The sequence below is a fragment of the Danio rerio genome, chromosome 8, assembly GCF_049306965.1.
Source record: "Danio rerio strain Tuebingen ecotype United States chromosome 8, GRCz12tu, whole genome shotgun sequence".
Taxonomy (NCBI): Eukaryota; Metazoa; Chordata; class Actinopteri; order Cypriniformes; family Danionidae; genus Danio; species Danio rerio.
In genome coordinates, this window is record NC_133183.1 from 34,308,820 (window position 1) to 34,321,346 (window position 12,527).

General features: G+C 35.8%; 1 protein-coding gene across 3 annotated transcripts in view; it reads right to left on the minus strand.

The window, feature by feature from the left end:
• ipo11 (importin 11) overlaps nt 1-12,527 on the minus strand; it is a 327,032-nt gene that overhangs the window by 187,338 nt on the left and 127,167 nt on the right. For 2 of the 3 annotated variants that reach the window (XM_005167156.6, NM_001159661.1), the window contains one exon: nt 1,903-2,029. In XM_005167156.6, the coding sequence (XP_005167213.1) occupies nt 1,903-2,029 (127 nt within the window). Of the gene's footprint in view, nt 1-683; nt 1,221-1,902; nt 2,030-12,527 lie in introns of those variants that run through there. The other variant, NM_001002302.1, reaches the window with a different exon arrangement.

Sequence of the window (12,527 nt, forward strand, 5' to 3'; positions counted from 1 at the left end):
TGGATCCACCCTGTCTTGTATCAACAGTTCAGGCTGGTGGTGGTGGTGTAATAGTCAGGGGATAATTTCTTGGCACACTTTGGGCTCATTAGTACCAATTGAGAATCGTGTCTATGCCACAGCCTACCTGAGTATTGTTGCTGACCATGTCCATCCTCATTACCACAGTGTACCCATCTACTGATGACTACTTCCAGCAGGATAACGTGCCATGTCATAAAGCGTGAATCATCTCAAACTGGCTTTTCGAACATGACAACGAGTTCACTGTACCCAAATGGCCTTAACAGTTATCAGATCTCAATTCAATAGAGCACCTTTGGGATGTGGTGGAACGGGAGATTTGCATCATGGATGTGCAGCCGACAAATCTGCAGCAATTGTATGATGCTTACAGGTCAATATTGACCAAAATCTCTGAGGAATATTTACAGTACCTTGGTGAATCTATGCCATGAAGGATTAAAGCAGTTCTGAAGGCAAAAGGGGGTCTAACCCTGTACTAGGAAGGTGTACCTAATAAAGTGGCCATATAAAATAAAGGCTATAGTTTTCCTGTGTGACGCTGTCAGTTTATGTTTGCCATCATCGGGCAACACTCTTCACTGGAGTAAGGGTTTTAATGGTTGAGGATGTCAGTTTCCAGAAAAGAAAAGGTGACGAAAAAAGATTAATTTGTAAAGATTAATTTATTTTTAAAGATTATTGGACAGAGTGGTAGGCATTATTTTCTTCCAATGCAACATTGAACTGTCCTATTTGAATTGTAACGAGTCGGAGATGTGATGGTTGGAAATGTCCAACGCTACTATGAAACAAAGGTTTACACAGCTGTTGAAATACAAACAATGCCATTGCTCACATAGACTGCTCTGTATTTTCCACCATGTTATGTTGACCTACCTCTGGTTGAGTTTTGTTCATAAAAAATTGCTGAGTAAAAAAAAAATGAAGATCAAATAAATATGAAATAAAAAGACTGAGAAAAGTACTGAACAGCAGTAGCCAAAACAAACCATAAAAGGCTCACGGAGTGTACAAACTGCACATGAAATTGATTTTGAAGGCATGCTGGAGGGTGGCTCTGGTCACTGGCAGTCGTATTAGCGATTACCTACTGCTGCTGCTGATTAATGGTGCTGTTCATAAGTTGGCATCTAATGATGGCCTCTCATTATTTACTGAGACACAATGCGGCTAATCAGAGTCCTCACGCGTCCCTAATTGGGGAAGACAATATTGATTTGAACCAATGGGTGATTTGTCAGGGCTTTCAATGCAAAGAAAGCAGGTCAATAATTGGTAACGCTCATTGAGAATTCATGACTGCTCTCCTGCATAACATCACGACCGAGCTACAACTGCTGACTAAAAAAAGCTTCTTAAAAAAAATAAAATAAAAAATAACTTTGGAAAAAAAAGTGGAAATGTTGCTTTTGCAAATAGCACAAAAATGTTTAAGATGAAACACACAAAAATGATTTACATTAAAACTATTTGTATGCTATTTATATAATTGTTACATTTTATAGAATACATATGAAGAGTTACCATCTAAATTTTCATTTTAAAATAAGCATTTTCTAATAAGCAGCCTTCTATTTGAAGGATCAGTAATTTATATTTAATAGCAAAGATTGTGTGCCTTTAAAGTGAAATAGCTAAACATAAACATATGAGATGGCACTTAGAGGCACTCGATGGCACTTATTCAGATGGCACTTAAGAGATCTTTGCATCTGAACTCTTCATATATTAAAATGAATAATAATTTTGCTAATAGTTCTAAAGGCTTTTCTAACGCCATTAGATTGAATAAATGATGGCTAATAGATTTAAAGAATAATAGACTAATAGAATAACAGATTTTAGTTTGTGGATATCCTGTGTAACTCCACTTACCACCAGGTCAGGGTCTTGCATGAGACTGAGAATGACTTCGTAGAGCAGGGGCCGCAGCTCCGGCTTGAACTTCACCGAGATCCACTGTCCAATCAGCCAGATCACCCGCCGTCTGATCAATTTGTACCTGAAAAGCCAATTGAGCCACATTAGCATTCATCTGCATTTTCAGCTGAACATTTTTTGAGACGCTTATTTTATCTCTGAATGTTGGATTCTGAAACGCATGTTTAAGACACATTAGGGAGATGATCTTTTATTCTTCGAATTCTTTATTCAGCACCTTCAACGTTCTCATTTCCATGAATACTGCACAACTTCAAGCTTTCTGTTCCCAGAAGGAGAAATTACATAAGGTTAATAAAAAGAGAGGGGGAAAACTTTGTACTAACTTTGCAGCTACTTTTTAACAAGAAAATATGGTACAAGTCCAAAAACTTGTACAAGTCCAAACCCTAATGATTTATTTAAAAAATGTGCACATAATAACTGTAAATGTCCTAGAATTTCTTATAAATGCAAGTAAAAAAACAAAGATATCTATATATTGTGAGATGAAAAAGTATATGCAGAAATATATTCAAGCATTAAATGTCTTACTGAAAAGAAAAAAAGTAATACAATTATTGCACCTTAAAGGCCCAATCCCAGTTAAATTTTAGTACCCCTACTCCTTCCCCGTCTTCTTGGCTCTAAAAACCGAGAGTGAATAGAAAGGCCTTCAAAATTTACCCTTAAGAAATGGCACAGCACTAGCACCTGCACACATCATAATATGTCATCGCAATCTCCTGCTTCATATGAGATCAGACGATGGTGACTGCTGTAGTTATTCCAGTTGTGTTATTATTTTGATATTTATCTTCAAGAAATCACTGAAGGCACACATCATGTTATCATAATGATCTAATGTGGATAAGATTTGCGCATTTACAAAGTGGCCATATTCATCTATGTAAACACACCAAAAACAACATTAACATTATAGCAGACACTGTAAAAAGCCCATCCCCAGACACTAGACTTTTCTGACAGAGTATTCGAGCGTCAGAATGCTGTGTGACTGCTATAAAGGAGTTATTATTATGGTTTATAGATAGTGAAATTTAGAAATGTAGTTTTTATTTGCGTTTTTTTTTTTTTTTTTTTTTTAAGCATGACAGCAAAACACAAACGTGCTTATGAATTTATTAAAATGTGCTTGCTTGTTGTAAAAATTTGTAATAATGCCAAAAAAAAAAAAAAAAAAAAGCATTTGTGGATCTCCTTATTTCTGCGTGCAGCTATCCTGCCGTTGTGGCTGGTGCAAATTTTCTTACCCCTTGGTTTCGAGTGTGGTCCTAAAAATTCTCTCTTTCGAGGGCAATCTACCCTTTCCCCTTAGCCCTATGCCTTCAAGATGAAGAGGATTGGGACACCTCTACCCCTTCACGAGAACGCACAAAACGAGGGGAAGGGGTAAAAGCTAAGTGGTACAATTAGGATTGGGCCAAAACGACCAGATCCGCATAAGCCTTATCAGTGATTCATTTTTATAATCGTTGTTAGATTTATTTAACAGCAACATTAAAAGACGCACCATTTTGATGATTTATATTATCATTAATAACATACTGTATAGCTTGTGTAATATGGATGTGTGCATAGTAATATTCTTTATAAACTGTATTAACAGGGTTTCTGCAGGTTTCATCAAGTTAAATTTAAGACTTAAGATGTTTTTAAGACCATTATTAAGGAAATTTCAGACTCATAAAGGGCTAAAGGCTAAGGAATTTTTTAATTGGCCAAGATGGAAAAAAATATATATTTTAGATATTTCTTAGCAAAATATTTTAAATATTGTGTAAAAACAAGAAAGCTCTACTTGTATCCGTATACTTTTTTTCAACACTAACTGCCTTTAAATAAAATAAAAAAAATGAACAAATGTTTTTAAAGTTTTTAAAAACTATGATGAACGAAATCCATGCACAACGATCTGTCCAGGTCAGTGTCCTCAGCAATATATACGTGGAGCACTTTTAAACAAATGTTATTGAAAGGAAAATAATTAAACTATTATAATAAATAAAGTTAAAAATGACATTTTAAATAAAGAGTTAATTTAAGTTTTATTGAGATGAATCTTTGGTGATTGTATGGGTTTTGACTAGACTGGGACGTAATATATGAACTTGGGAAAATTAAGACCTGTTTAAAAACAATTTAAGACCTACAACACAATATTACAGTAAATATAAATGACTTTAGGTGTAAAATTTTAGATTTGATTTTGGCATTCAAGACATTAAGACCTTTTAAAACCCAGTGGAAACCCTGATTAAAGCTCCATTTACACACATGATGGTAACTATTAAAACACAGTTCTAAAAAAAAAAATCTATGCAAACAAACAGTAAAGCTACATCGCAATTTTAAAGACTATGAAACAGAGAAGCAATATGGCCTGAATCTATTTCAAAAATATATAATAACAATAGATGCTAAACAAAGCTTGACCATTTAAAGCAGCAGAACTTTAATAAAACTTACACTTTATCATGGATTGATTGAAAAAATCCCATGAGAGATATACTTGTAACTCTGACATAGATGTGGCCAAGATGATCTACTGGAATTCAAACTGAGCATCAGAATGTAAAGGAAAGGTGATTTAATAAGAAGCATGATTGTTGCATTAAACACTCTGGTCTGGGTATTTCAGAAACTGCTGATGTACTCAGAATTTTATGTACAGCCATCTCTAGGGCTTACAGAGAATGGCCTGAAAAGATTAAGTATTGTCACTATCACTTCACCACCTATATTTCATATTCTGGTCATGAACAGTTCTCCTGGTCAGTTGGGTGCATTTACTGAGGTATTGGATGGGCTGCAGTCATAATTCCCTGAGAATGACAGTCCCCTTTGTAGCACAATATGTGATTTCAACATTCATTTTGCGAAGCCTTATGATACAAACTCCTGTTCTTCCATTACACCATTCAACCTCAGATGGATTATACCCACCAGTACACACAATTCCAGCAATCAATTGGACCTTCCCAACTTACATCATTTGTTAACCAGCAAACTCTGCTCAAACTCTATACTATCATAACAAGCACTTCAGAAACTCGCTAACTCTTCAGGACATTTAACACCTTGCTCTGTCCTCCACCACCACCTCCGTATCAACTGATGATTTAGTCTCATTTTATACAAACAAAACCACTAAAAATATCTGTTTCCATCCTTTTCAATCTCATATCACCATTAACCACACTCTCAGAATGAAAAACACTCTCCTCCTCCTCCTCTCTCCTCACAGAGTAAGAAGCATCCAAACATCCCTAAACACCTCAACGATTGGAAACAGACAAGTCTCTCTCCGCCTCTTTCATAGCCAAAACACTGAAAGGTGTTGTAAATGTCATATGTCTTGCACAGAATAACCTGCTGGACACACACACACACAAATCAGGCTTGAAATGTGGACATTCAACTAAGATTGCTCTACTCAGTCACTGAGGCCCTGCGGATTGCTAAAGCAGTTTCAATTCATCAGTCCTGCTTTTTATTACTGTAATGCTCTCCTGGCTGGTGTCTCATCTTGCACTCCTAAATCTTTACAGATGATCCAGAATGCTGCAACTTGTCTGGTTTTCAACGAGCCCAAGAGAGCCCATGTCACAACACATCTCTTTATCTCCCTGCACTGGTTACTGGTTGAAGCTTGTATCAGGTACAAATTTTTGATCCTGGCTAATAGAACAACCAGTGACTTTGCACTCTTACCTCCACTTGCTTCTGAAAGCTTACCAAGCTAGCAATTTTTTAAAGATGTCTAATAGATGTCTAATAGACATCTAAACATAATCATTTTGGCTAAAACGAGGCAAAATTTGGGCTGTCAGTGAAAATCTAATAGACATCTAAGAGTAGGCCAAATCTAGACTGGTCGTCAAATAAACAGAAATGAATGACTACACATATAAAGTCTGTCAAATCAGTCTATTTGACAACTAGTCTAGTTTTGAGCTATTCATAGATGTCTATTAATTTTATAGTGACAGGCCAAGTTTATCCTTGTTTTAGCCAAGCTGTCTACACTTAAATGTGAATAAGACGTCAATTAAACACAAAATTGCTTGTTAGGTACATGCCCTCCAGAAATCCCCAGTCAGTAAGTGAGCACCGTCTATTAATACCATTGGAGAGAGGTTTTAAAACATTCTTTAGAACTTTCATTCACTGTTCTTTACTGGTAGAATGATCTCACCAATTCAACATGGATTTCTACAGATTCTCTGATTAAATTCAAACAGCAACTGAAAACTCATCCCTTTTGTGAACGCTTGAGCACTTCATAAACAAAAAAAATGCTCTTATTACTCTAGATTTTTCTCTAAGCAGTTTTAGTTTTTTGAGCTGTTGACAGTTGTATGTGTCCCACACTGCTAAAAAAACTATTAGGACACATATATCTCACAAAAAAGTGAAAATTGGTTATTATTTCGGGCAAATTCGTACTTGCGGTTTGAAATGAATTTTTGAAGCTGCATCACGGCCATGAGATTTTAGCGTGTCTTTCAGTGTATTGACTGGATGTCTGTACCAGGCGTCCCGTATTACGTCTCCGAGTGTGCTGCATTAATGCATGAGTAAGGCTTGGTTCAAACCAATCAGCACGCTCTATTGTGCAACTTCATTAATATTCATTAATGTTACAGTGTAGACGGCAGAGACACCACATTGTGTTGGCAAAACAAGCGTAGAGTGTTGTTTTCATAATTTGCTTCAATCAAGTTTTGTTTTCATTTTCTCTCCGTGAGAGCGCAGCTGGACTCACGTGTGGATTACAGTATTCGCGCCGTGACAACAATAACTTGCGTGTCTAGGAACATTGTTTACCCAAGAGCTTTTCTCTTCTGCAAATGGAGATCTGGATTCGCTGCTTGTCTCCTCTTAATAAAGACGCGGTTCTAGTTGCTGTGGATTGTCCTGTCTACAGATTTGGTAAGTGAGCGACCAGTGGTCATTTGTTTATTCAGTTTGTTCGTATCGAACTAACTATTGCACCGAGTGTAAACATGTTAGCACCACAACCAAACTATTACCGTCGTGTAGGATTTTCACCGCATTTTGTGACCAGAATAACACACGCGGCTTACCTGCCGAGTGCATCTAAGTTACAGAGAAATGCAGAGTTTATTTTTTTCTCTCATTTGCCGTGCAGTATTAAACATTGCATGAAAAACACACACATACAGCAGTTCCTCGAATCAAATATCCCGTTTGTCACGAGGGGCACAAATAAATTCCCTGAATGAAAGAGCCAAACTGCAGTTAAAGTCCACCATTTAATAATTTGGCAAATAATTTGATTACAGATGTCCATGTAAACAGTCACTTTCTCCCTTGATATTACTGTAAACTTAGTAACTAAATCATTTTGGCCAAGGTATGTATTTAAAACTGAAGGAGTACTCCTAACTACTAACTAACTTTGCTATCTGAATAACAAAGAACATTGATCACACAAGTAACAAATTCAAAAAGACAGGACAATCAACGCAAACTGGAACCGCGATTTGAAAAGCTCTTAGGTAAAACATTACAAACATATTTTTGCTGTGTGTTAGCAGACCACTGTAATCCAACTGCTTGGGTCCACACCTGAGCAGTGCTCTCATCATGGGGAAATGGAAACAAAACCTTCATTGTGGCTCATTTATAAATGCAACACTGACCATGTCTTCGAACAATTCTACTACTTGTTTGAATTACGGTTGGCAACACAACGTGGCGTCTCTTTGAACACTGTAACAGGTAAAAGGAGTCTTTGAAGCTATATCATGCATATTATTGAAGTTGCATCGTGTTCACAATAGAGTATGCTGATTGGTTCTATGATTAGAATTAATTAACAGATGTGCTGAAAACTCAATGATGTCACTTTGTATCGGCTGGTACATGCAGCCAATCTCCACGCTGAAATTTACAAAATAATCTGATTGCTGTGATGTTGTTTTAATTTATTTATTTTTTTAACCGGAGGAACGAATTTGCTCTAAACAACACATAAACAACCAATTTTCAAATATTAGCTAAATGTATGTGACCTAATAGTGTTTTTAGCAACATGGAATATATATATGACTGTCAACATTTTAAAAATCATAAATACCTGCTCATTTAAAAGTTGCTTTGAACCAAAGAGTCTGCTAAAAGACTAAATGTGGAGATGTAAAATGTATATAAAAAATCCAGTGCGTGTCAGTTCTGTGGGCAAAAATGTCTTGTTGATGCCAGAGTTCAGAGGAGAATGACGAGACTTAATCAAGTGATACAAGGACAACAGTAACTTAAATAACCATTTATTATAAAAGTCTGCAGAAAAGCATCAAAAAACACAAAACAAAGCCTGAAAAAAATTAGCTGCAGTAGCAGAATTATTATACCTGTGACACTCCTGTCAGCTATTAAAAAAAAAAGAAAAGAAAAAAAAAAAGAATTGGGTGATAAATTTAAAAAAGCTTGGCCTGATGAGTCTGGGTTTCTTTTCAAATTCAACATCATTTAAACACCACAGCCTACCTGAGAGTTGTACCAGAGTGTCAAATGCCCTCAAAAATAGGTTATGAAAGACTGTTCGATGAATTGTAAAATATAAATTATTAACTTTAAAATAAGTGGCTTTTGTTTTCAACAAAATGTGTTCTAAAGATTACAATTGGTAGCTATCAATTTAGGGATGCACAAACAATATGAAATCAAGATCATGATTCAGTAAAAGATGCAATTCTCATGCACATCTTGTTAGGGAAAAACAGCTCTGTGCAACAGACTTCATCCAAGGGCCAGAGGGTGCTCTTGCACAGAAACTGCAAATATGCCACAAAGAAGAAACACAGGAAATCAAACAAAGCAGAGAAATCAGCTCCTTATATTGATTCAACATGACTAATGAACTCACCATTACGGAATCATCTCACAGAATGATTTTCAAACACTCGCGTAAATTGTTGAGTTGAGTTTGAAGAAAAATGTCATAAAATGCAATATTGTCACACACTTCAAATCAGCAGCAACACAGAGCCTTACATCTTGGAGAAGCAACACAAGCAGCTGTCAAATTGCAGAATGATCATCTTTAATTTCAAGGATGTGCTGATTAAACTATCCATGATTTTTTGTGAAGCTTGTCAGTCAACTATGGCTTTGTGTAGTAAAAGCAGTAAGGGGAAATTTATAGCTGAAACTTGCCATTTAATCATGCAACCCTAAATCAATTAATAATGTTTGATGTTAAGATTAAATAAGGAAGCAATCGTACCTTCAAAGATTCACCACATCTTCATAACAATCCAACAGGTGCGTAGCCAAAAACATCTCAGAGAATGAAATAAATGAAGAATAGTCCACACAATCAAAAAGACACAAACGACATGAAAAAGTAAACAAATTACTGAAAAGCCGTTTGACTAATGACCAATTACCACTGTCAATACCAAGCTAACCAAATGCCAATTCCAGCTTAAACTTATTTAAAACAGTATTTGAATAAAAGTAACAAATATATTGGAATCAGTATATCCTGTAGATTTTCTTTTGCAGAGAACCAGCATTATCCACCCCAAACCAGTCCCAATTCTGAACCGTTTTGGCAGGATCAGTTCTCAAAAGCAAAGCTGCCGTGACTCTGAGCCCTGGGGATCTCTCAGGTCACTGGAGACAATAAAAGAGAGACTGGGAGGGATCATTTCAAGGCTTTTTTGAAGAAAATATCTCTGGAGAAACAGGCTGCCGTGCCACTGGCGTTGATAAAAAGTAGGGGAGCGTGCCAGAGGTTTAAGCCACTTTCGTCAGTGAGCGACAGGGTAATTAGAGCCAATGGTGATAAAAACTTTAGCTTCGCATCCGAAACCAGCACTGCTAATATAACCGGCACCTTATTACATCACTACATTAACTATAAAGGTCACTCCACAGAGAGATCAAATATATTAACCAAGCTGCAAGTCATAATGAGTCCACTCTAAGGTAATGATGCATCCAAACATTGTGTTTGCTCTAGATCGCATCTGCTAAATGACATGTAACCAATGATTACTCTCAACGGTGCAACATATAAACATGCAGTAAAGGTAAACAGGTCTGTTCCTGAAGGCACTTCACCTTCCTGTTTGCTTATTAGTGTAAGGAGTCTCTAAAGACACCACCTTTTTCCCATTAAATCATTTTAATTATGTTTTAATAGGCATTTAATATGCAGTGTGGCAAGGTTATGAGGCAAATGAATACAGGAAAGAACAAGATGCTTTGATCGCACAATTAGAGTCATGTACAAATAATATGCTGTACATATAAATATAAAATAAATATGAAATAAAATAAATATAAATTAAAATATACAGTTGAAGTCAGAATTATTAACCCCCCTTTTATTTTTATAATTTTTATTTTCAATATTTCTCTGTTAAACATTTATTTATTTGTTTAACCGAGCAAGGAAATTTCCATAGTATGTCTGATAATATTTTTCTTTTAGACAGTTTTATTTGCTTTATTTCGGCTAGGATAAAAGCAGTTTTTAATTTTTTAAAAACATTAAGGTCAAAATTATTAGTCCCTTTAAGACATATTTTTTCCGATAGTTTACAGCAGTGGTTCTCAAAGTGGGGGTCGGGACCCCTTGAGGGGTCGCGGAACAATGAAGGGGGGTCGCCTTGTGATTTCCAAAAATCTACTTATTATTATTATTAGGCCATAAGAATTACCATATTTTATCCATAACCAACTGAAGAGAAAAAAACAGCCGTTTATAGTTACTATAGTAGCTTATTTACTTGTTCTATTGGATTGCGACCCCTGGGGTAAATACATTATATTAAAGACAGCAATAGTGTCAGATGCAGCAGATTGATTTTATAACACCAGGTTAAACTTTTTGGCCCATTTACAGCACTGACATACATAAAAAAATATTAAACGAAGAGTAGACTTTGGTCTATTGGTGTGTGTGTGTGTGTGTGTGTGTGTGCCATTGCATGCAAGTTTACTGTATTTATAACCACCTCAGAGGATATTGGGGGCCGCGAGTCACTGGCATTGTTATTTTAGGGGTCGCGTGCTGAAAAGTTTGGGAACCCCTGGTCTACAAAACAAATCATCGTTATACAATTACTTGCCTAATTACGCTATCCTGCCTAATTAACCTGGTTAAGCATTTAATTGTCAATTTAACCTATATAGAAGTGTCTTGAAAAATATCTAGTACAATAGTTTTTACTGTCATCAAGGCAACGATAAAATAAATCAGATATTAGAAATGAGTTATTAAAACTATTATGTTTAGATATGTGTTGAAAAAATCTTCTTTCCGTTAAACAGAAATTGGGGGAAAAAATAAACAGGGCGGATAATAATTCAGTATATATACAGTATTTACACACAATTCTGTGAGGTACAAAATAAGGGGGATTTGCTCTTGGATTTGCTATAGCCCCAATGTGTTCTCAATCCAGCCCTGGCTGTGGGTAAAAGGTGTGTTTCAATCTGGCTATCACCACAAGTATATTTCAAACCCGTGGGAAGCACTGATTTCCATTGTAATTTAGAATAACATATTAATACTAAAATGAATCAGGACACAATATATGAAAATAAAAATAATAATAATTGTATTACACTTTTATTTATGTATAAATGCTTAAAGTTATTTTCACATTTACCTTAAATATTGTATTGATTTAATATGCAAAATTATATGTATGCAATTTGTATTTTATAAATATATTATAAATGTATTACACAAGGACCATTTATGATATGAATGTAAAAAATGTAATTTATTATGTATAACTGTGAGAAAAAAATATATAAATTATTATAGTTTACAGCATTTGAATATGAAACCATATTCAATTCCAGGCTGCTGTACTTCATATTGAATAATTCATATAGAACACACACACAGATCCACAAGAAAATCCCCAGTCGCATGAAGCTGCATGAGTTGTTTGTTTGGTAATATGCATCATAAAGTTTGCAAGCATGCCTGAGGTTGTGTCGAAAAGTGGTTAATGAATCACCGTGTCAGCTTTACCAAGTTTCTGCTAACATTCTATTTGATCCTTCGAGAAATAATATATCAATCCTAAAAGAAAAGACTCCAGGGGTTTTCACAGCATGGTCCCGCTGGACAATTTTCATATTATTACTGTAAAAAACATCTTACAAAAAAAAAGGGGGGATGGGGGGGGTGTACAGAGTTCCTGCCATTGTGCGATTGCTGAAATAACTATTAAATGTACCAGAGAGCCGTGACTGCGTAGCGTTGAAAATTAAATTTTTGTGATTTACTTGACCTCCAGTTGCATACATTCATATATGCCTGTGCGAATGCGGGGCAATTCAAATGCAGCTATTTAGTTTTTGAATCACTTCAAGAGGGGGGAAAGAAAAATAAATCTATTCTCCGCAGGCCTGAAAGATGCTGACCATAATACTCTGCCTCTATTCACAGCGAATGATTGATTTTAAAGAGGGCTGCTGTCAAGTGGCTGAAGCTCAGACATGTCAAAACAGATGATGGCAGAGGACGTCACTCAAAGACTGCCGATAACCTCCAGTCTTGT